Source organism: Ursus maritimus, unplaced genomic scaffold (assembly GCF_017311325.1).
Source record: "Ursus maritimus isolate PB19 unplaced genomic scaffold, ASM1731132v1 scaffold_14, whole genome shotgun sequence".
NCBI lineage: Eukaryota > Metazoa > Chordata > Mammalia > Carnivora > Ursidae > Ursus > Ursus maritimus.
In genome coordinates, this window is record NW_024423786.1 from 27018801 (window position 1) to 27045273 (window position 26473).

The following is a 26473-nucleotide window of genomic DNA, read 5'->3' on the forward strand; positions in this document are numbered from 1 at the left end:
AGTTCAGCTAGCAAAAAAGTGTATTATCTCTTACAACTCTTGGTAATTAGCTGCTCAACAATTCACAGTAACATGACCACCAACACGAACCGATTTACAAGCCTTGTCGCTACTGTGGCTTCCTTCTCTGTCCTGGCAGCAGTGGTTTTAAAGGAACTGCCTGTTGGATTTTGCAGCAACTGCTCACTTGTTCATAAAAGTCACAGATAGATCATCAGTAATACATTAATTCACAGAAGACTGCCCACACATTTTCACCAATTCCATGCAGAGATAAGAAAAGAGAATCCCTCCATTGGCAGGTAAGGATTCTTTGTAATACCTAATAAATAGACTATAATGGCCACTGAGAAGGATTTTGATTTTGAAAACAACATGTAAGAATGGGCCTTTGGGAATTACAACAAAAAAAACACATGGGTTCCAAAGAAAACCTTTTCCTGTTATAACCCTTATCCCCAAGGATAGAAGAGACCCTGGCAGCACTGGGAATGCTTCTTGGTACTGGAGACCCCCTGCCCCCCGCTCCTTCTCTCCAGGTGAGTGGTGTGTCGGTCCCAAATCTCTCCAGGGTCATCACATGGTGCCTCCCTCGACTTCATGCAGTTGCACCCAACCCATCACACCTACTCATGTCCAAACCTCCTGTTTGTTTGCCATCAGCCTTCAGAGGAAGTCCTTCAACATTTCCCAGACCAAAACCTCTCTCAGAACACTTGGGCCCCATCTTTCTGCTAGGGACTCTTCTCTATTAAAGCTTTAATATTTCCCTTGCCACTAGAGGGACCAAGGCCCCCCCTACCCCACACAGTGGCTTTGTCAGTCCCATCCCAGGCCTGGTGTAACCACAGAAGGCCTGTGAGTATGTGAATCTTGCATTCACATCTTCTCATTCACATGTTTGAAGTGACCACCATTCCTTTCTCCTTCAACAAGTTATCTTATTAGAAGATACTGAGTAGACTAGGTACTAGCAGAGAAAAAGGGTAAAAATGTAATTTTATGGGACTCCCTCACCCTTGCCGCCAATATACTGACATTCATAAAGAGAGTGAGAGAAAGAAAATCATCTCCAAAAGATGTGCTGGAACAACTATGTGAAGGGCTGTGGAAGAGGGGACCAAAAGGGCCCCTTTCCACCTAAGGGAGTCCTGGAAGAGGTAACACCTTTTCAGTGGGCTTTGCCCCAAGCTGCAGCTGTTTTCACACTGCCATTTGCCCTCTCACTCCCTTTTGATCCACTCCGACCCCACCAATCCTCTCTGGAGGACCACTAAGTCATTACTCTGGGCCTAAGAAACCTACAGCAGGTCCCCACTGACACATCAAGGCCAGGGGCGTCAAATGGGCACTGAGGCTCTGAGAGCTAGTCCCAGTCTATCTCGGCACACTGCTCATCCACGTGTGGGAACATCAGCCCTGGCCAATGGAGACTCCATGCAGTCCATTCCAGACAGCGTGGAATTTCCTGCCTCTGTGCTTGCTCACATCATCGCTCCTGCCAACCTAGGGCCACCAAACATGGCTGTTCCTCACACAAACTGTTAAGTTTTATATATGGTAGCCCTATCTATCGCCATCAAAACACTTCCCATTTTAGGGGATTATAAATGATTTTTAAAAAGTATTTTCTGCATCTTCCACAATGGACATGTATTACATACCTAAAAACAGAAGGAAAACATCTGCACATGGGACAACAGATCCATTCTACTCTTCAGAATCGCCTAACCCGAAGGCAATGTTCTCTAAGAAGCCTTTTCATCAAGAAGCAATTTGTGTTCCTCCTTATTCTTAAGACCCTGGACTGTTTTTTGACGTTCGACACAACCTTCCTGTATCCACAGCTGTACTTTTCTCTCTCTCTCTCTCATACCTATTATGTGTCAGGCACTGTATGAGGCGCTTTACCATGTTGTTTCATTTATGGTCACTGAGAACCTATGAGGTTGCTATTACCATTCTGACATTGTAACAAAGGAAGCTGGGGTTGGAAAACTTGCCCAGGCCAAATGACCAACTACGGATCTTGCAAGCTTAAATTTAAATCCAATCTAGTTTGGCTTCAAAATCCTGAACTCCAAAATATTTGGCAACTGATTAACTGCCTTTTCTAATAGTAACCATTATGACTCTTGATCAGCAAGACAATATCTTATTCACCTCTGTACTCACTCTAGAGCCTACCCCAGGGCTTTACTCAGAATCAGAAACTCAAAAAACCTTTTTCTGGTTATAAAATCTATTCCTTTAGGAAAACATGGTGGCATGTTGATATGACGGCGTGACTCTTAAAACAACTGTTGTCCCAACAGCAAGCCTTGTAAGTTTTAGCCTTAAAATGCGTCTCAAAGTTTTAGCCTTAAAATGCAGCTCTAGTGCCCCACCTTAGCCTTTAGTCTGTTATCATGTCTTGCCTTTGAATGCTTTTCCCTGCTTCTACCCTTCTCCTGCCATTTATTCTCAGCAAATTCACCAGTGAGGTGGGCCTGCGCCACTTTCTTATATATTATGTCCTTATATATAAGTCCTACAATGCCGCCAAGCTTCTTACTCTGGCTTTCAAGGCTGTGCATAATCAGGGTCCCTGCCCACAAGGGCAGACCTCTCTAGTCTCTACTTCCCTTCACTAACTACCCTCCACCTACGGTGGGCAGCCGTGCGCCAGCCCCTCTCTCTGTTTAAGAATGCTCTTATTCCAGCCTGCCACATGGGTGGCTCCATCCCATCACTTATAGCTCGGGTCACCAGGGTCACCTCTTTAGAAGCTTTGCTTAAACACTCTATCTATAGAAGGATCCCATTGTTATTCTGTCTCCAGCTTCCATCTGGAGTACTGAGGACAATGAGGAAACAACTCACAGTTGTTTAAAAAGCATGTCTAGTTAGTTTTGCCTGTCTCTTAAGCTAGACAGTAAACTCCAAGGAAATAAATAAGGATACTATACACACCCATGCCTGAAACAAGGTGTTTCTTCTGAGCTGTTATTGAACCCATATCAAACTATGTTTTTAGGTGGCATTATGACAATGCAAAACCATCTTATATGGATTCTTCCATGATTAAACACCCAGACAACAGGCGTGGAGCCTAGAAGACCAGGGAGGGCTCAGGGGTTCATGAAATCCCTAAAGACACAATGCTTCATTTCTAAGTACATATGCATTTTAATGGAGAAGGTGTGATAGCTTCATCATATTCACAAATTAGAACATCATGTCAAGCTGGATTTAGAACTACTGAACTTGGAATTTCAAAATCACATTTCCTTTAAAAAAAAGACATATATCCACACTGCATATATATAATTTTACCATCCACTAAATTCACAATCATGAGGTCTAGAAGGAAATAAACCTTTCACTATAGTGACTCAATATTTCAAGAGATTTTATGAAATACATTTTTCCTTGTCCAATTTCAATAAATTAGAAAATACACATCACTTTCAATAAAATTCAGAAAATACCCAACATCGGATAGGCATTAACCCATTCGATGAATTAGAAAGCCTACCTCCTGACAGAGGGAGGGATATTATATCCTATCCATGCTGTCACTGGCCCTCAGTTTAATCCTGCTTTACCTTTTACCCTCTAATAATGATTTTTAAATGGTTAAGCACTTACCGTAATGTGATTGAAATGCCTGCGGTTTGACAACCTGATTACAGTCGTTACACACCACCAAGTAGAAATCATCATGGGCTGGACACAGACCAAATATTGGCATGTCTGCAACAAAGAAAGAGAGCATCACTCACTCATCTGGTTCTGATTAATACGAAACCATTTAGGCTAGCAATACTTTCTAAAGGAGCTGCCTTAAGATAAAGTATACCAGTTCAAATGTTACTCCAGTAACATTTAAAAGTAACTGATGTGGCACCATGACTATTAAGAGAGAAATCAAATCAGGCTTACAGAAACACTGTTCAGAGGATTAAAATAAAAAGGCACCAAAAATCATCAGTATGAGGTAAAACAGACAAATCTATTAAAATGCAAACAATGAATACACTCGCACAATAAAGCAACTTTAGATGAACTCCACCAAGGGTTAGGGGTAAGAATCTGCAACCACATAAAATGCTTAGCAATTCAGAAAGCTGTATCATCTAATGGTTTTATTTGTTTAACTATGCATTCTATTCCAGCCATCTGGTCTCTGAGTTCTATGGAACAGTTAAGAAAGGAAGCAGAGGTTTCACTGAAGAGTAAAATTGCCAGTTTGGTCAGTATGTAATACAAAGAAGATTATTTTTATACTCTTTTTTCAGGTCATAAGAACCTCTAGTCATTTTGCTCACATACTGATGCTCCTGAACACATGGAACTTTGGTACAAACACCACATTTCATACATTAATCTCAGCTCAGTTACTAGAACAGGGCAAGATACAAGTTAGATTTTTTTATGGTTAAGAAGTTAATTAAAACACAGATGTAACACTAAACTATCTGTATATACACAAAAACTGAAAGTGACTTGATATTTGGTAATATGTGGTTAACTAAAAGGTCCTAGCCATGGATAATTACTAATTAACAATAATCTAGGGAGGGAACAGTACTAACATTTCAGATCCAGAATCTAATCTCTTAAATATTTCAAAATTGGTGATTTTAGGGGTGCCTGGCTGGCTGAGTCAGTACAGCATGGGACTCTTGATCTCTGGGTGGTGAGTTCAAGCCCCACATTGGGCAAAGGGATTACTTAAAAAAAAAAAAAAAAAGACAACCGCTGATTTTAAGTATTGTACACTATTTAGACTATCTGCACTGAATGGATAATTAGCAAATTTCAATTGGACAAATAGTTCAGTAGACCAAATACCAAGTTTAAAGGGGGGAAAAAAGATCTAAAACTAATTAGCATCTGTTTTCTTTCCTGTGAGATCTAATTTCACACTTTCTCCAGCTTGGGTGGATCATGGTAGTTTTAAAGGAAAAAGAAAATGCCCTGAGGAGATGTAAAGTGATCATAGCCTCAAAGCATCAAATTACTGATCTAATATTACACATGGATATAACTCAGATTTTCTTAAACAGCTTCTATTACACTGAATTGCACAGATCACTAGCTATAAATCTGAAACATACCAAGGACCAACAAGATTTTGGGATGCAGGGGCAGCACTGAGCAGTTTCTAGGTGCTATATGATCTCATTCTTCTCTCACAACCACCTAGGTACATACCATTACAACCCCACTCTAAAAAGGAGGAAACTGATTCACAGAGAGATGAAGTACTCTGTCTACGTCAGTAGCTGGGATTCCATTCTGACTCACAACAATGGCTTGGATCTGGTCCCTTGAAGATCAGAAGAACGTGATTTCTAGAAATTCCTTCCAGTTTCCACCTCCATTAAGTTGGAATGTCAGCGCTGAACACCTTTGATAAACTGATTAGATAATGCAAGAAGCTTCTAGTAGACTACTGACTTCCGTGACTAAGCTTAATAATTTAATGAAAAATAAGAACCAAACAATGTGCTATTTTCCTTGAAAGCATGCCCACATTGAGTTAAAAATAGTACATGTGGGAGAAAAGGAAAGGTTATATTCATGCAATGATCAACATGTAATAAGCCATTTTCCATGGCTACAATTTCTTGACATGACATTTCATTTTCAAAATAAAATATACATAGTTTCCTTTAAGTTCCATATACCCCTCTGCTAAATGCCTCCAATACAAGACCAAATGAGAAAGAAAACCTGAATTACAGAATGTAGCATTCATAATTTGCAGCTGTGAAGTATGAAATGTCTATAAATATCAAATTAACAGTTCATTAATGAAATTGACTCAGTTTTATTAATTAAACAGTAGTTAAAACAGCATTAAATTAAGTGGTCTCACTTTAGATTTAGGTGACTGCAATGTGCTGGTTTTGTGTGGTTTCCCACAGCACTCAATGTTAAGCAATGTTGTTTAAAATGTATCACTTGACAGACACCAAATACTTCTGGGGACTAGCCCCCCTACCCCTTTATAAATAAAACAACTTCAAAAAATTAAGAACTGTACCAATCCTTCCAAGTAATGGCAATTCAACTAGCTACAATAACCTTTATATAAAAACTGTTCTTTTTTGCTGTGATTCCTTTCTTCCTTTTGTGAGATTTAGAAACACTAGTAAAAATAAGAAGGTAGGGGTCATTCTGTAAGGGACCAGGAGTCTGTACTTCCGTAAAAACTTTAATTTCCTCCATAACTTAAGATCATTTGCAATCGATGATGACAGTAAATAGGATAAACAGTTGGCCTTTACTGAGAGACTGCTATGTACCAGGCCCTGTGCTAAAGGACTTTTTATATGGTTTATCCTACAATAAAATCCTCATGTTACCGATAGAGACATGAACTTGTCTACTATCACCCACCAAGAAAGCATAACCAGAACCCAAACTCAGGTGTGCTCCGTGAGCTCAGTTTTTAATATCTCACCAGCACATCACACTCCCTAAAAAGCCTGCCTGGGCACATATGATGGTATGTGCCCCCCCACACACACACCCACTGAAAGAAACATGGTACATTTAAATCCAATTCATGCTACTCTCAGAAATCAAGTTCTAGTTGTGAAAATCTAAAGCAACTTTAATTTTAGCTTTCTAAATTCTTTACTTTCAGATATCCATATTTGGAAATAAGCTAGAAGACACAAAATAATTTAAATAAAATGTCTTCAGGAGAAAAAAAAAAAGACTTCTATATCCTTTTTCTGCACTGGGACATTCCAGAGGCCTTAGCAACAGGAACAGAATGTGGAATGTTGTGGCAACAGAGAAAATGAAATTTTTGTGAGAGACAGTATGTATGTTTCTGAATATTTTTAAAGCATAAGTTTATAATCAGCCTATCTACAAATTAACATATAAAACTTGCCCAAATGCAAGGAGGTAAAAGATTGATCTAAACTAAAAAATGAAAGAGAGTTGATAAAAATTAGTTACTATTGAATTTTTTGAAAGTTTATAAAATACACTGTATACATACAACTTAGACCATTATATACTTCAAAATAATGAAACGTTTTTAAATTGTACCTGGCTCCATGGACTCTGAAATAGTTTGAAGAATGGATTTTATTGTGTGTAAGCCCTAAATCTTTTTCAGGATTCAGGTCACTCCAATCTTCCACTTAGCAAGTAGCCCAGCACCCACACCTAGGCCAGCATGTACTTTGGAGACCCCAGGCCAGCACACTAGGAAGGCCTGGGTTTAAGCACATAGACACATGAGCACATGTGCAAAACCTCCACAGGCAAATGTACAATGAAGGCTCTCTGCCTGAAACCAGACCCTAAACGGGAGGGAATGTATTCAGTTACTTTGGTGCTACTATCCCCATTTTGAGAACTGAGTCCAACAACAGAACGTGTGTGCTGTAAGCAAAGCATTCCACCTTTGTAGTACCCTGGCTGTCTCCCTTCTCCCATGCTCCCCAATTTCTACATGCCAATGACTCCCACATTTCCGTCTCTAGCCCAGATGGCTCCTGAGCTCTGTCTAGACTCATATATCCAACTGCCTACTAGACATTGCCATCTGGACGTCTTATATACATCTCAAAAGGAATAAGCATGTCCAAGAGAGCTCCACTTTCCACCCTACCCTGTTCCCATCCCCCAAAACTTTCCCTCTCTTGGGTAAATGACTATTCATCTCTTTGATTGCTCAAACTAAAAACCCAGATGTCATCTCTGACTCCCCACTTCCTTCATCACATCCAGGCCACCAGCATGTCTGCTTGGCTCTACTCTAAAATCTCCATCCACTTCTCTCCATCATCTAAGCCGCTGCTGTAGAGCCCTCACCAGCACCTTTCTGATGGACTATGGAAGAAGTCCAACTACCAGCTGGTCTGCAATCTCTTCCACACGGCCGCCAAACTGATTCTTTGAAGTCCTCCAGCAGATCACATCACTACTATTAACATTTCTCCAGTGGCTTCCCGCTCCTCTAGGAATAAAATCTCACTTCTTACCATAGCCCCCAGGGCCCCGCCAGATGTTCATCCACCTCCCTCTCACTCTCTGTTCCCTTATTTCCTTCCTGCTCCTCTCTCCTTGGCTCACTCTGCTCCAGGCACACTGTCCTCCATTCTCTCCTTAGACCCAGAAAGCTATTGTCAGCTAGGCTCTGCCCTTTCTCTCTTCATAAAATGCCTGGTACATTCACACCCTGCCAGGTCTGTCTCAGCTGTCTTCTCTTCAAAGAGCTCCACCTCTTCCCCCCCCCCCCACCTACCCAGTAGTTACTCTCTATCACAGGTATTGTGAGCAGAGTGGCTAACAGAGAGGACCACTCCCTATTACTTTGAATCCAGTGTGTCCTTAGGCAAGTCTATAAGCTCTTCAAACTTCGGTTTCTTCACATATCAAATGGTAATGATAAACAGTACCTAGTTTACTGGGCACTTCACAGGACGGAAAGATTAAGACAGTTAATACAGGGCGCCTGGATGGCTCAGTCGGTTAAGTGTCTGCCTTCAGCTCAGGTCATGATCCTAGGGTCCTGGGATCAAGTCCTGCATCGGGCTCCCTGCTCAGCAGAGAGTCTGCTTCTCCCTCTCCCTCTGCCCCTTCCCCTGCTCCTGTGCTCACACTCTCTAATTTATAAATTCTTTAAAAAAAAAAAGTTAGTACATGCAAAGCTCTAGGAGACCTTAGACATACTCACAGAACAGCCCCCTCTCCACCCTGTGAGATAGGAGTCATACACTCACACTATTGCTCAGGAAACTAAGGCACACAGACATCAAGACCTTAGAAGCTAGTAAGTAGCAAGAGTGGACATTTGAACCCAGATGTGCGGGGCTCACAAGCCCAAGCAATTCCCAATGTTCTCCCAGAAACACTGCCTAAATCTGCCTCCTCCATGCCACTCCCACTTCAGGTACCCATGGTGGTGGCCTCCACACACCAGCTCTCCTAACAGAACCAGGGTTTCTTCCCTTTTCAGCCTCCCCCACCCTACTGCCAAAGCTACAGACCTACAAAGCAATAACACTACTCCTCTCCTTGAAGCCAATGCTGGCTCCAAAACAGGGCCTGGACCCCTGACCAACCTCTCCTCGACCAAGGCCCCTCCCTAGCCCTCTGGCTTCTCCCATCTCTCCAGTCTGAGTCAACCGGCTCCAGTCTCAAGACTGCCTGGCCTCCTCAGAGCCTGCCTTGTCTTCCCACAATCCTATCTTTTGGCCAGAACAGTTACTGTAGCAAGGAAAGCTTTCCCCTCTTCTTCCTGGAACTCCCACCATTTAATAAGAACCAGTTCCACTGCCCTCTCTGCTGTGCTCTTACTCATACCATTCATTATCCCACTGCAGTCCTTCACTCACTGATTTATGATTTATGAATGGTAAGCTATAAGCAAACACCTCTGTAGTCCTGCCGGACAGCAGACTTCTTGCCTTCCCTAGCAAGGATCCTGAGAAGCAAGTTCTCACTGTGTTTGTGAAGTAATGACCAGCATTCAGAACTCTTCCGCAGCTTCCAGTTGCTCTTAGGATAAAAACTGGCCCACGAGGTCTTGAACAGCTTTGACCTGCCTCTCTCCGACTGGCTCTGCACAGCTGGCCCTGCTGGCCTTTGATTTGTTCCTGGAGCACATCATGCTCTCCCCTGCCACAGCACCCAGGCACCTGCTGTTCCATGTGCCTGGAACCACCACCTTCTCCACATCTTTACCTGGCTTGTTGCTTTACTCGGTTCACTCTCAGCCTCGAGGTCACTGTTCTGAAGACTTGGCTAGGCAGGCCCTGTTACATGTTCCCAGAGCACTGCCTTTGTTAGCCTTGCCACAATGCACCATGCCCAATTTCTAACAATCCATCTAGCCATGTGAATCTTAATCTCCTCCCACTAGAAAAAGTTCTGTATTTGTCTGGCTTCCTGCTCTAGTGACAGTGCCTGACAACGCCTAACTTGACCAATAGGAAGCAGCAAATAAGTACATGTCATACATTACTTGATGAATAATAAGTGAAGTATTAAAGTCCCTGTGGGGCCATCATAAGTCAAGGCTATAATTGTGGCTTTATGTCATTTAATGACAGAGTCATCCACTAGAACTGGTATGCCACTTTGTGATACAAACATTCAAGGGGTGAGAAGGTTTCCCTTGAACACAAGATCGATCCCATTCCTGGAGGCCATTTCTGGAAAAAAATCATGTTTCAGGGTCTGATTCTCAAATACGCACATCAGCGATTTCTCTTTCACAGTATGTCAGTGCAGTAATGAAGAGCAGTTGTGGAGTCACTACTTGGATTCGAGTCCTTACTCTTCCTCTCACTGGCTGTGTGATCATGGTTTTACATTGTTTAACCTCTTTGAACTTCAGTTTCCAAGTCGGTAAAATACAGTTAACAGGACCTGTATTTCAAAGTGTTATTTTGAGGCTTAAATGAACTAATCCATGGGGAGCACTCAGTGCTGAGCATGTAGCAAATGCTCAATAAATGTGAGCAAAAAAACCCAAAAACATAAAAATATATACATAGTAGCAATGTCCACTGCAAGGGCCCCAGCTCTCACTAATTAAACTGACAGAAGACTGATATATACACAAATAGGGACTACTTTACAACGTGAGCTGAACGCTCAAGTGGTCTCCCGCTCCAACTGCTGACCACACACTCCCCGCTGTAAGCAGTGAAAGGCAGTGGGGCAGCAGAGGCAGCTCGCTGGCACCCCTCTCCCTGTGAAGGGTCAGGGCCCATGCTTCAGAGTTTAAGCTATACCCTTGCAAGCCAGCGAGAACCCAAGATAATAAGTGAGGAAGCCACATGATAGAAAAGGTCACTGTGGCATGAGTGTGGATCAACTAAGATAACGGGGGGGGGGGGGACAGATCAAGGACAGTGGTCCCTAAGGGCTGATACAACAGAGACACAAAATGCCTGTGCGATGAAAACGGGGGAAACCCGGCTGAAGACAAGTTCTGGAGGACCCTGTCAAGCCCTCGGGAGATTGTGGGTGGAGTGTGAGGCCAAGGGAGGAAGCCAAAGATGGGTCTGCAGTTCCTTCCTCACTGCAGCTAACGTGAACGCGTGGACCATGGGAGACCCAGATGGAAGAACTTTGTAAAGACAACAGAGCCTAGTGGTTAAAGGCACAGCCTCCGGAGCCAGATTGGCTACATTCAGACCTCAGCCATGCCACCTACTAGCCTTTACTCAGTTCCCTCATCTATAAATGGGTCAAGTAATCATAACCACCTCATAGGTTGTTGAAGGGACTAATGAATATAAAAGGCTTCAATGGTACAAAGTACTTTAAAATGTGAGCCATTTTTATCATCTTCCCTATCACTGCTCTCTGGTCTTTGATCATAGTAGCTCTATGTTCCCTTCCACCTATTCCAACCCCCACCCCCTCCCCACAGCACCCAGTGATGTTTTTAAATCAAAATATCTCCTAGGCTGACTTAACCCCTTAGTGGTTCTCCAATGTAGTCAGAATGAAAACCAATGTTTAGAAGGCCCTCCCTGCATGACCTCAGCAACCTCAAGACATAGTACTCACCTGTAATTTCCACTCCAGAATTCTCATCTCCTTGACAATTACACCAACATGCCAATCACTGTCCCACCTCAGGGCCCTTGCTAACTCTGTTCCCTCTGTCTGGAATGCCTTGCCTGGCTGGCTCCAGGTCTCAGCTTACATTCCAACAGAAGCACCTTCCCTGCCCACCCCCATTTAAAGCAGGCCCCCAACTCTTCAGATAATTCCTCTCTTCACTCATTAGTTACTTCTTATTTGTGTTTTGGCTCTTTCTCTTAGATGTAAGCTCCACGCGGGTGGGTGCCCTGCACATCATCTGCACTGCACAGTGCCTGGCACACAACAGGTTCTGAAAAAAAAGAATCTGAGAAAGCCCTCTGCATCAGACTCCCCGAGTTTAAATCCCAATACCATCATCACTCACTAGGACTGTGACCTTGAACAAGTCCCCCTGCTTCAGTATGCTCATCCATAAATTGGAGATGATGCTAGTAGCTATCTTAATGGGTAGTTACAAGGATAAAATTAGTGTACATAAAGCTCTTAGAACTGTGTCTGACATGTGCTAAGTCTGCCTTACCTATTATGATTCTAATTATTTCTACTTTTACTGTCAGTGAGCTACACTGGCCACTGCTTCCAATCTCTGCCATCTACAGCCAGCACTTCTTAGGATACTATGTATGAAGTACCTACAAGTATCATGGCATCATTCATTTATTCATTCATTTACTCACATATTGAATCCCTACTATGCCTAGACACCATTCTGAGTACTCGGTACATATCAGTGGACAAAAATTATAACAAGAAACCCTAAGAAGCATTAATACATAAGACAAAAATAATAAAAGTTTACAATTACTGAATGCTTCCTATGTTCCAAGTACAGCACTAAGTATTACACCATCTGATCTTCACAATACTACCTGCCTTTCAAGGTTACAATTCCCATACTTCACCAAAAAAAAGCAAGAAAGCACAAGGAGATTACCTGCCTTAAGTGACAGAGTCAGGAGGTGGAGGAGCTGGAATTTGAAGGTGACTTTCAAAAGTACATGTTCTTCTCCACCTCAGTACACAAGCCTCTCCATTACTCAGTGCCCTCCCTACCTCTCTCAGGACATCTCTGCTCTTCTGCCATGTTTAATCAAAGCCAACCAAGGCATCCTAGCAGAGAGTGGACTGTTTCATCTACCTCTGCATGGTCTGCTCTCATTGCTCCTCAAAGTTTCCCTTAGATACTAGGACGCTCAGCCCCGTTAGTAATCTGAAACACTTCTAAATAACCTGACAGACCTGGAAGGCTGGTCTGCACATACTAAGCTTTTACTACAGTCAGTCCAAAATTTATTTCAAATGCTAACTCTCAATTCTAGAATGAAAGTAATATCAATAACCTAAAAAAAAGTTTTTAATTGCTATTAAATGAGCTTTAAGGTCTCAACTGGGAAAGGATAAAAGAATTTTATTCCTACCCTTCACAAACACTTCTCCCAAACTCATATCCTCTGCTCCAATAACTAAAAGAAATCAGACTTTCCTTTGGCCATAAGATGTTAAACAATGGAACCAACTAGGGACAAAAAGGTCAATCAACAGCCTGCTAAGATATATGTAATTTGGGGCCCTATTTGAACTAAAGCAGTCAATAAAGATTGGATTAAAAAAGAAAAGTGACATGTTTTAAGTCAAAAAGCAATTAACCAAACAGCAGAGGTCCAAAGAGTTAGCTCAAAGAAAATAGTCCTAATATTTTGAATCACTAACTACGAGTGGCCAGCTTTACAGTGACCCTCCCAGATAAAAGTCACAATGCTATCACTACTTGTACTGAAAGTGAGATGCAGTGCCTGGGACAGAAGAGAGGGGGCAAACAGCAAAATCCTAGGGAATCTGCATTAGGGAAGTCACATCAGGCTACAAGGGTGACCAACTGGGCAGTACACATGACAGGCTGTCTCATGTGTACCTTAAGCTACTCAAAATACTGTCAGTAAATTCTGACCTTTCAAATCAGAACCCAAGCCTGAAATGCCAGGTGTCCTAAATCTGGAAGTGCCTGCCAAAATCCTTACTGAATCTGATTTGCAACACTACCATTCAGCTAAGCTTGTAGCCCAAGGGTAAGATGTGGGCTAAAACAGTGTATACCCCTTCGCTGGTATTGTAACCTCAAGCAAGGTACTTAACTTCCAGACCTCACAAGTTCTGCACTGGACTGTTGAATTGAATGAGATAACTCATGTAAAATGCTTAATTCTATTCTAAATACAGTAAGGAGAGTGTATATAAGGACTCAATAAAGAGTACTATTAATTTTACCATCATTATTGTTATGGTTACAATTATAATTTCATGACTCAATTGAGAATATCATTTATTTTTTTGTTCAAAAGACAGTCAATACAGAAACACTACATCTGCCAGTATCTTGTACGCAGAAAATTGATGGCTCTCATACAACTAAGTACAGTTTTAACTACGGAATGGCACTGACTACTGACCTATCTCTGTTTTTAAATGCTTAGCTTCATATAGACCATACCCTGAGCCATAAAACAAACCTCAACAAATTCAAAAGAACTGAAATCACACGTATGTTCTCTGTCCATGATGGAATCAAATTAGAATTCAGTAAGAGAAAGACAACATGAAAATTTCCCAATACATGGAAACTAAAAAGACATTTCAAATAATCCATAATCAAACAATGTAATCATGATATTAACAGGCTAAAGAAGAAAAATCATACCATCATAAATGATGCAGAAAAGTATTTAGGATAAACAACCACCCCCTCCACACAACTAGGAATAGAGGGAACTTCCTTAACTTGACAAAGCACATTTACAAAAAAACACCTACAACTAATACCGTACTTAATGAAGAAAGATTATATACTTTCCTCCTAAGCTCAGAAACAAAGGAAGGATATCCACTCTCACCATTGCTGTTTATTAATTTTTTAAAGATTTTTCATTTATTTATTTGAGAGAGAGAGCATGAGAGCAGGGAGAGGGACAGAGGGAAAAGCAGACTCCCCACTGAGCGGAGAGCCCCAACTCAGGCTCAACCCCGGGACTCCAGGATCATGACCTGAGCAGAAGGCAGATGCTTAACCCACTGAGCCACCCAGGCATCCCTCACCATTTAGCATAATAGTGCAAGGTCTAGCCAGAGAAATAAGGCAAGAAAAGGAATTAAAAGGCATACAGATTGGAAAAGAAGAAATAAAACTGTCCCTATGACAGTTTTATGTAGACGGTCTATGTAAAAAATCACAGGAACCTACAGAAAACCTCCGAGAATTGACCAGTTTAGCAAGATGACAGGAAACAAAATTGCTTTAGTCTGTTTGGGCCGCTATAATAAAATACCATCAACTAGGAGGCTTATAAATAACAGACGCTTCTCACAGTTCCAGAGTCTGGAAAGTCCAAGAGTAAGGTGCCAGCAGATTCCATGTCTGGTGGGAACCTGCTTCCTGGCTCCCAGTCTTCTTATCCCTGTGTACCCCACATGAAGAGGGTGAGGCAGCTCTCTGGAGCCTCTCTTATGAGGGCACTAATCCCATGAGGTCTCCAATTCTCATGACCTAATTACTTCCCAAAGGCCAAGCCTCCAAAAATCATTTACAGTGGGGATTAGGTTTCAATATATAAATTCTGGAGGGGATCACAAATATTTAGCCTATACACAAAATCCAACACATAAAAATCAACGGTCTTTCTACATACTAGTCATGAACACATGAAAGCTAAAATTAAATGGCTAGCCTTCAGTTGGCATGTTAAGCATGTTATTTGCTTTAGAATATAGGTGGGTATTATTCAACAGCCATGTGCCTGTGAGGAGTGTAGCAAACTAGAGATCTGTATCTTTCCTAAGTACCTGAAGGGGATGTTATAAAACATAATCAGCTCATATTTACAAAGTCTTTAAATACCTTACCAAAAACATGTCCCAGAAGGTTGACTTTTAATAGACAATGAAAGTAGAGTAAATGTCGAATTTGGTTGTGACTCATGAAGCCAGAGAGAAGATGGTCATAGATCTTCTACCTTAATGATTACAATGAAAAAGAAAGAACATACAACTCTATGTTCACCCCCAAAGCCCCCTGCTGCTCAAGTATAGCCCATGGACCATACCCTCCATATCACCAAGAACCTGGTTAGAATTATAGAATTTCAGGCCCTGACCCAGATCCACCAAACCAGAGTCTGCATTTTAACAAGATTCTCAGACGGTTTACATAAATGTTTGAGATGTGCTGAAAACAGAGCATCATACAATTTGGACCGAATGCTGAATAATGTTACCAATATTGGAGAAATTATTCATAACATAATTCAGATTTTTTTCAATCTGTCCATCTATCAAACGCATCTTGATCATACTTGCTCAAATGTATATTGCTTAAGTTTATACTGAGCATATGTGCATTGTAGAATATAATAAATGTATACCATATAATGTATACTAAGTACATTAGTCTGTAGTTTTGGTCTTTGGTTTCGGTTATCAGGATACTGTTTTCAGAAAGATTTGAGAAGTGTTCCCTCCTTTCCTATTTGTTAGAAGAGTTTGCGTAGGATGGGTGCTAATGCTTTATACATTTAGTAAAATTCACCGGTCAAGCCATCTGGGCCCTGGCTTTTCTCTGTGAGAAGTTTTAAAGTTACTAATTCAAATTCTTGTACTAAGTCTATTTGGATCTTCTAATTCTTCTTGAGTCAGTGCTGGTAGCTTGGTAGTGTCTTTCTAGGAATCTGTCCATTTCATCTAAGTTATCCACTGTGTTGGCACACAGTTGTTCACAGTACTCCTTTATAACTCCTTTCTGTTCTGTAAGGTCAGTACTGATGTCATCTAATTCCTGATTTTAGTAATAGGAATATTATGGTGAAATCTAGCTAAAAGTTTGCCAATTTTATCAAAATCAAAGCCCTCTGATCTTGTCAAACTACCAGCTTTTGGCGTCACTGATTTTATCTTTTTTTTTTTTTTTTCTGTTCTCTAGGTCATCTATTTACACTCTAACCTTTGTTATTTTCTTCCTTATGCTTGCTTCAAGCTCAGTTTGCTCCTTTCTCTACTTTCTTAAGGTAGAAGGTTAGAGGATTGATTTGAGATCATTCTTCCTTTTTAAGAGAGCTGTATGTAGCTTTAAATTTTCCCTTAAGAACTGCTTTAGCTGCAGGGTGAAAGTTTTTATACATTGTATTTCATTGTCATTAACTTCAAAGTATTTTCTAATTTCTCTTGTGATTTCTTCTGTGACCCACTGCTTATTTAGGAGTGTATCATTTAATTGTGAATTTCCCAAATTGCCTTCTGTTGTTAATTTCTAATTTTACTTCACTGTGGTTAGAACTCATACTTTGAAATTGTATGATTTCAGTCTTTTTACATTTACTGAGGCTACCTACATATGATACCGGAAAATATTCCATGCACATTTGAGAATAAGGTGTATTCCTGCTGTTGTTGGTTAGTCCAGTTGGTTTATGTTTTTCAAGTCTTCTATATCCTTGTTGATTTTCCGCCTAGCTGTTGTATCCATCCTTGCAAGTGAGTTATTAAAATCTCTATTATTGTTGAATTTCTCCTTTTGGTGTCAGGTTTTTTTCCCTCATGTATTTTGAAGCTCTGCTGTTAGGTGCATGTGTCTTTATAACTGTTATTTCTTCCTGATGGATTGACTTTTTCATGATTATAATATGTCCTCCTTTATATCTAATGACATTTTTTTAAAGTCTATTTTCTCTGATATTTGTATAGCCAGTCTAGTTCATTCATTTGTTCATTCTTTCTCTCAGTAATCTCTACACCCAGTGTGGGGCTCAGACTCATAACCCCCAAGATCAAGAGCTACATGCTCTTCTACTGAGTCAGCCAAACACCCCTGGCCTAGTTCTCTTTTGACTACTATATGCATGGTATATTTTTTTCCATTAACCTTCAACATATTTCTGACTTTGAACCTGAAGTATGTCTCCTGTTGACAGCACATTGTTGGATGATTTTTAAAAATCCATTCTGCCAGGGGCGCCTGGGTGGCACAGCGGTTAAGCATCTGCCTTCGGCTCAGGGCGTGATCCCGGCGTTGTGGGATCGAGCCCCACATCAGGCTCCTCCGCTATGAGCCTGCTTCTTCCTCTCCCACTCCCCCTGCTTGTGTTCCCTCTCTCGCTGGCTGTCTCTATCTCTGTCGGATAAATAAAAATAAAAAATCTTAAAAAAATAAAAAATAAATAAATAAATAAATAAAAATCCATTCTGCCAAGTTCTGCCTGTTAATTAGTACTTAGTCCATTTACATTTAATGTAATTACAGGTAAGATAAGATTTACATCTGTGATTCTACTTTTTTCTATATGTATTGTGACTTTTGTTATTGTTCCTCCATTACTACCTCCTTTTGTGTTAAACTGATCTACTCTAGTATACCTTTGTTTTGTCTTGTTTTTTTAAGAAAGGGAGTTGGGGGGAGGAGCAGAGGGAGACAAAATCTGAAGCAGGCTCCATACCCAGCACAGAGACTAATGTGGGGCTCAATCTCACAACCTGGAGATCATGACCTGAGCTAAAACCAAGAGTCACACACTTAACTGAATGAGCCACCAGGGTGCCCCTCTAATATACCTTTTTAGTTCCTTTTCTCTTTTACCTTTTTGTCCCAACTTATTTTATTAATGGTTGGCCTGGGGATTACGATTAATAATTTCAAACAATGCAGTTTGAATAAAACCAACTTAATTTTAACAATATATTTAAAAAGTTATGCTTTCACATTACTCCAATTTATGCTTCTCCCCCCCCCCACCGACATGTGGGCCATATTTTGCTGTTTCATTGCCATTCTTGTAATTTTTTGTTGAAGACTGGACAAATAATATTAATGTGTCAACTCTGGAAATCAGATCCACCTGCCCTTGTTTGCTTGTTTAGTGATTTACCTGGTCTAACTGTTGTAAAGTCTATATTCTCTGTTATGTGTGGTTAGGTCAAAAGTCTGTGTGTGGTTAGCTAATTATTAGACAGGGATTTCCTTAAATATGTTGAACCGTGAGTCTCCCAGCCCTTGCTGAGGGGCTCCATGTGTATGTTGGAGCATGCCATCAATGCTCTAGCGAGCATTTTACAACTCTGCTTCAGCCTTCACTTCCTGCTTGCCTAGCGCCTCAAGGTCAGCCAGACATAAGGGATTAGGGCTTTCTCAGGTCCCCCAATTGACATCTTTTTTCCAGGGTTTCCCACTTAGTTTCTTGGTCAGACTGTTGTTAGCCTCAACTGGTATCACCACCTCAGACAACTGTAATGGTCAATAATTGCCACTAATTTTTTTTTTTTAAATAAACAGGACCAATAGTAAACCCTGAGCCAGCCCAAATAAAGACAAGTTCTGAGAATGGAACTTTTTAGGGAGCTACCACGCAGTTTAAAGAGTGACAAATGCCTGGGAATAGGACTTTGGGGGAGCTTGAAATCCCTTCTGTCCCTTCTGGTGGCTTCTACGCTGCTGTTTTTCACAGCTCTCATAGTTGTAGGGCAGTTGGTTTTCAAACTTACTATGGAGCTAGCAGTGGGGTTTGAAATAGAGTGAATTAAAACCCCCCAGCGTTTGCGGTATTTACAGAGATTCAGCTTTCTTTCTTGTGTAAGTGTTCAACAGATCCTGCCAGTCTTAATTTTCAGAATGCTGACAAAGTTAATTTTGGCAATTCTTGACAGCATTCTCACCATTTTTATGGAGGAGATTTTCAGGGGTCCTTACTCTGCCATTTGGAAGTGCTTACTGCAAGAGTATCATCAGACTGTTTATTATCATTGTTTTCAACACTGCTCAGACTGCAGCGTGGAGAAGGGAGGTTCATGGTTCAAAGCAGAACTATGGAAACCAGACAGGAGCTGCTTGCAATAGTACAGGTGAAGACATGGGATAGTCTGGACTTGGGGATAGCAGGGTGATGGCACAGAGAAGATTCTGAGACATTTAGAAGGAACTATTGCCATGACTTGGTAATGGCCTGGACACAAGGCTGATGCAGAGAATGACGCCATGTCTCCTGTCCTGTAGAACAGGATAGATGGGTGGTACCAGTCTCTGAAAAGGAATTCTGGAAGAATGCCAGGTCTGCGAATGAAGACCATACACTTGGGACATTTGAAATCTAGGTACCTCTGAGACTTCCAAGAAGATACCAAAGAAGCCTTCATCCTGAAGACTCTCTGCTAATTTTAGAGAAATGTTTTATAAATCCTAAAACATTGTTTTCCCCATACGGGAAAAACAAAAACAACAGGCAAGGCATAAATAATAAGTGTCAATAATTCAAAGTCATCCAGGAATTAAAAATATGGTTCCAAGAATGATGAGAACCAGGCATAAATGCCCGAAACTACTCATTGCTTACACTCAAGTGAATTAAAGCTTTCCCCAAAGGCAGCTATATTTAAAGAGAAATTACAATAAAAAATAAAGATAAATCTTCCTTTGTGTCTAAAAAGATGCTGTTGCACTTGTACACATGTCAATTTAATGTTTTCATTGATGCCTGTGAAAACAGCTCAAATTAATCAGATTAATTCATGCCTCCACTCATTCCACACATACTAGATGCTTCCTAATTGACAGCACTTGGTCTGACCTAGGAGACAGCTGAATCAGACTAGGTCATCAAAGTGCAAATTGTTCTTTTGGTCTTAACTCCGACTTTTCTGAATATCATACATTTTTAGTTCTATAAACATTTCTGGTAGTCCTCCCTTTGTGCAGGAAACTCACTTGTACAGCTGCTGTCTCCGGGTGGGTATCGGGAGGGGAGAGACTTATGAGGAATACTAAGGGGAGAAAGAAAGAGGACTGTTGACTGTTGGTTAATTACTTCTACACCTAATAACTCCTAATGTTACAAAGGCTTTTTCTGTTTAAGCAGATTAGATGTAGTTTATTACTACTGGGAAATATTTAAGTATCTCAAGTTTGTTCTGTTAGCTCATTTCTGTTTCAAAAACTCTAAGAGCTAATGGGCAATACCTTCACCAGAAAGCTTCGTGCATTCTCTTATCTCAGTTGTACTTCTTTGTACTGTGCAGTTTCATTCCTTGTCCTTCCAGGGCAAACTGGTCAACACACCTGAACAAGGTACTCAAAGCTCAGTTACCACAACCGTATGCAAACAGATGTGGTTGGCAGATAACACCCTGCGTAGCCACAATTCAGAGTGATGCCTCAAGTTAAACACCCGTTTCTCCAGTTTGTTTGTCTGAGTGCTTATAAAGTAAAACGTCAGACAAATGTTTAAAATACAAAATGATAACAATAGTCACCGCGTCACACACTTATTGAGCACTCACTGGGCTACACAGTGTGCTCAGTATTTTACATGCTTTATGTTATGTAATCTTCACAACAACCCTGCGGTAGAGGTACTATTATTAGCCCAAGTTTACAAATGAGGAAACAGGCATGGAATGATTAAGTAACTCACCCAAGGTGGCAGAGCTGGCAAGAGATGGGTCTGTGGTTAAAGGTTAAAACTAGTTGACTCCAGATCCTAGTCCCTAACCAGCATGTAATGACATGTCACTGGTTACAGAGCTTCATTCCCTCCTTCAACAAGTATTCACTAAGGGTCTCACTAACATCACCTCTGGGGAAGAGTAAACAAGAAATACAAAGATTCAACCCTTGCAGAATTGACACAGCTTCTGACATTATAATGACTTTAAGACACCTGTGTGGGCAAAACTGTTCACATACATTACTTTGTACATACTACTTAAAATTCACCACCGATCTAATAAATCCCAATTACCTTAAATTATGGTGTATAAAAATTACATTGGAAATGATTTCAGTGGTTGGGGGTGGGATTTAAATATGTTCAACTGAAGTACAAAGCATTCAGCTATACTCTTAAAAGACTAACATGACAATCCACACTTTCTCCCTCATTCAACACATCACGAAGCACTTAAGACAACACGGAAAAAGAACTTCATGTACTAATAAATGGAAACTAACAAAGTAAGCCTTTGGTCTATTTTATTTTAGTTAACATATTTCTGTCCTCCCTCATTTCAGAAAAACAGCCGACACGCTCGCTGCCTTATTTACGTCTGTGCTTATCGGTAATGACATGGCCATATCTCTGCAAACAGTTGGTTAATTAATTTGTACCCCTATCTTCTGGCAGCCTGCCTATGCAACCGAACAGCAAAAATAATTACACTAGGCTAAAGTGGGAACATTTTCACTCTTCTTTTTGAGATTTCTTATCGTGGGGCTTGTTGCCTTTCTTTAAATGGGTTTGAGTTGTAGAATGCTTGCAAATCAGATTAAAGTTATTAGAAGACTGTAATGTTTCCATTCTTAACTCCAGCATGAATAAGCAATCAGGGAGAAAAGGAACAGACTGAAAACTGACCAACCAGTCAAAAGCACAAAATATGAGCGGAGTGGAATCATGGATGAAGACAAATCAAGCTCTATTACAGGAAAGACCTTCATCTCTTTCATTACATTATAATCTGAGATTAATCTATCAACACAAATTTACCTAGACCCTACCACAAGCAATCCCCTACTTTCTTACACCCAAACATATGTGGAAGTCAAACAAGAGGTTACTGGGATCCTGTAACTCAACACCACAAATCACAGAATTTCTAATTAGGGATCACCTTTGAAACACAGCCTCCAGGGATATACGTCTAGTACTTCAAGGTAAACACAACAGTCCCCTGATCCCAGCTTAAACCCACCTAACATGTTGATGTTATTATAGTTCTTTGCATGCCTGATGATTTTCATCTGTCTTGATTTTAACAGTTGAGTTCCATTTAAAGAGATAAATTGGTTAGTTTCTAACATCAGTTGAAATCATCCTTGAAAATGTCTCAGACACCACGTGGAGGCCAGCCAGTAAGTCCCACACAGCCAGTTGTGTCACTGATGTTAGAACAGATGGCTGTTCCTACCAAACGAAATAGTTGGCTTGTATTTAGGGGCCTTACTGTACCAAAATATCAATTCAACACCAGAATCACAGGACAATGAGATGCCTGCACTTGGACTCAGTTCCCATAAGCATCTCCAAATAAAGAAAAAGCAATCAATATTCATAATTGTGTGCTTACTATGTTCAAAACACCCCTTCAGGATGCTGAAGATACAGCTGGGAGCAAAATCCTGCTCTCGTGGAATTTACATCTTAGTTGATTCACACCTTCCTTTTCAAGGTCATTTCAGGGCAATATACATGGAATAACTGGTGAAATTAGCCACAGTTTTTTCTCGTTTGTGCCATCATAAGGTATGGTCTGCATAAGTCACAGCATGTATGACACAATCCTCCTGCAAAAATTTGAGACCTAGGTTTCTTTTTAAGATTTATTTATCTGAAAATGAGAGCGCGCACGCACGCGCGCACACACACACGCGCACACACACACACACACACACACACACAGGGAGAGGAAGAGGGAGAAGCAAATTTCTCACTGAACAGGGAGCTCTATGCAGGGCTCAGTCCCAGGACCCTGGGATCATGACCTGAGCCAAAGGCAGACGCTTAACTGAGCCACCCAGGCGCCCCAAGACCTATGTTTCTTTCATCAGCAGTATCAGAAAATTAATTTGTACTATTTATCTTTTTCGTGAAGAAAATGCAGTAAAACCATCACATAACCACTCACACTCACTGCTGAAATGGCAAAACGGAGACTATTGCAAAAAACACTGTTGGTACCAACATCATGTGAGAGGTTGCACTGCTTTTTGTCCTGAGCTGTGTGAAGGTCCAAAACCATATGAAAAGCAGTTTAAGGGCATCATCACAGAACAGTGAAAAGTGCAGGCTGTTCAAATGTTCGAGATTGTATGTTTGTGGCATTGTGCTGAGTACTGGGAAAAATAGCATGGTAAAGCAGCCTTTGCCCATAAAGAGCTTCCAATCCAGTTGCAAAGCCGAGACATTCACAGAAATACCACATCCCTTCATTTCAAAGGTGCCACCAAGTATGTGTCAATATCAGCCTCTGGGGAAGAATAAAGTAATGTATCTCTCAACTTTATAGTCCACTCTTATTTCAGAAACACTAAAAGGAAAAAGAGAGGGGGCACCTGGGTGGCTCAGTTGGTTAAGCGTTTGCCTTAGGCTCAGGTCATGATCTCAGGGTCTTGGGATTATGCCCCAGGTTCGCACTCCCGGCTCAGGGGGCAGTCTGCTTCTCTCTCTCCCTCTGCCCATCCCTCCCCAGACTCATGCACACACCACCATACACTCACACAAGCATGCACTCTCTCTCTCAAATAAATAAAATCTAAAAAAAAAAAAAAAAAAAAAAAGAGGAAGAGAAGAGAAGAGAAGAGAAAAGAAAAGAAAAGAAAAGAAAAGAAAAGAAAAGAAAAAAGAAAAGAAAAGAAAAGGAGGCATCTTGGAATCAAGAATATACAGTAACAGTTACTCTGGACTTCTTGGGTGTGGCTGTGCAGGATCAGTGAAACTCAGGATAAGGAAGGGAGTGCTTCTCTTGGTGGTCACCCCGAAGAATGTAGTTAATGTAACACCACGATAATCTCAGCAAGGAATCTCCTCCATAATATGATTTCTAAGGAAGGAGCTAGCAGTCTTTCAACAGCATCACATGAGCGACACCAAACATTCAGTCATTCGTTCAAACATTTATCAAGTACCTCGTATGCATCCAACACTGAAGAACACTCCTATATGGCAGGACCTGAGTGAGGGTCTTTGTATTACTAAAGCAGTGGTTCTCAACCAGGGGCAATTCTGCCCCTAAAGGGATGCTGGCAAAGTTTGGAGACATTTTTGGTTGTCACATCTGGGCATGTGGTTCTTCTGGCACCCAGTGCAGAGGCCAGAGATGCTGCCCAATACCCTACAATGCACAGGACATTCCCCCACAACAAAGAATTATCTGGCATCAAATGTCATTAACACTGAGGTTGAAAAACCCTCTATTAATTAAAGCACCCTCAAAACCCCTATGGGGGAAAGTCTATCCTAACCCATGCCCACTTGTGAGGAAATGGAGGCTAAGAGGTATTCAATAACTTGCCCAAGGTCAGTGGGGAAGTGAAGGAGCAGGGATTGTAACCCAGGAAATGCAAAGCGCAGTGCAACAAGCATTAACACCCTGCAAAACTCTTGGTGTGATTACAGGAACCCAGAGAGGAAGTACTTAAAAAAACTGAGTCACCAGGATGTAACACTCTTCATTTCACCCTCTTCCCTCAGTTACCAACCAGAAGTATTCCTTTTCTGCCTCTCACAAAGGCCATCTCTTACCAGTGTTCCCCCACCCCATCTTGATCTCTGCAAAGAGGTGTGTGTAGGATGACCGTCTGCTTTCTGATTTCTCCTTCCATTGTTCAAAGAGTGATTCCCATCAGCATAAACAAAAACATCCCCTGCCCCCAAGAACCCAGAGAAACAGGCAATTTTTTCTGTGAATTCTCTTCCCAGAAGTGGCGTAACTTCGGCACACGGTGCGCCAAAGAGGCCAGACTCAATCATAACCTCCGAGTAGGCAGGAATGAAGAGGCGGTGGGAGAGGCTGCCAGCTGGCAGGCAAACATGAAAGGACAGGACACAAGGGGGTGGTATTCAGACTTCCCCAGCTCCTGGAGGAATTAGTCTTTGGCTTCTCTGTACAAATGCAGGGTTAGCCATTAGCTACAACGGAGTTAGGGCAATTGATGATTCTGAAAATAAGGATGAGCATCCATACTTTTCAAGTGTAAAATCTGCAAATAAATCAATCACCCAACTTCCAATTAACTTTCTTCAAAAAAAAAAAGTTCCATCTTAAATACAATACAAACTAACAATAATCAACTAGCCACTTGCTCCATTAGGTACCTGTGAGATATCAATTTTATTATTCCTTCAGCAGGAACCATTTCCCTCCCCAGAAAGGTTATCTAACAAACTGCTCTGCAAAAGTTTATTTCAATACCCAATGAAGAATGTCATTTTTTTCAGGAGGGAAAACAAGGGAGATTACCACAGTCACAGGGAAATTTTATTTCCTCTTTTTTTTGTAAAAGAAAAGTAGCTGAGACTACAGTCACTTAACATTCTGTTCCTTATTCAACCCCAAATCCTGTTATGAGCTGTACAGTTCACTCATCATGGACTTTCTAGAGGGAGGTAGAAAACAGCTTTTGCTTTTGAGACTTGGAGGCTGAGGCTTGCAGAGGAGATGAAGAAAGTCAACGTTGGGTGGCAAAAAAGGGCACCCCCGATTCTGTGTGGATTAAAGAGGGAATACCCCAGGTACTTTGTGATTCTCAGATGAAGACAATCACTGTAACCAGGAAGCATACAATGAACTCTTCCTTTAAGGACAACACTTTGAAGGTGAGACTGCATTTTTCAAATCACAGGGCTCTAAGTTTCTACAGGACAGGAAGACTGCATTTTCAACAGCCCAGAACCTGGGGAGTAGGAAATCAGGGGAAAAAGGCAAGCCTGCCAGTTCCGTAAGAAGAGACAGACTCCAAGAGAAAGAACTGTGCTCCCAGCCATCAACAAACTTTTCTGTCATATAATTGGACCTCTGACACCAGAAAAGCCTTTCTGGAGGGCACTCTGGCATTATCTATTTAAATATACCTTCCATTTGTTCATTTACAAAACCAGCAAATAAAAATTTCACTAGTGCTAAGAAGCTTATAAAAGTACTTGAACTGTACCACTGTCGATAAAAGCAGCAAAACTACTAAGAGCCTAAATATCCATCAATGGAGACTGCGTTTAAACAACCACAGTACGTTCATAATACAATCTACAATGCAGTAGTTTCAGAAAGAAAGAAAAAGAAAGGAAAGAAAGAAAGGAAAGGAAGGAAGAAAGGAAGAAAGAAAGAAAAGAAAAGAAAAGAAAAGAAAAGAAAAGAAAAGAAAAGAAAAGAA

General features: G+C 41.1%; 1 protein-coding gene across 1 annotated transcript in view; it reads right to left on the bottom strand.

The window, feature by feature from the left end:
* ATXN7 (ataxin 7) overlaps positions 1-26473 on the bottom strand; it is a 92532-nt gene that overhangs the window by 45584 nt on the left and 20475 nt on the right. Inside the window, 1 exon segment of the mRNA XM_008703169.2 lies at positions 3631-3735. Coding sequence (XP_008701391.2) covers positions 3631-3735 — 105 coding nt within the window.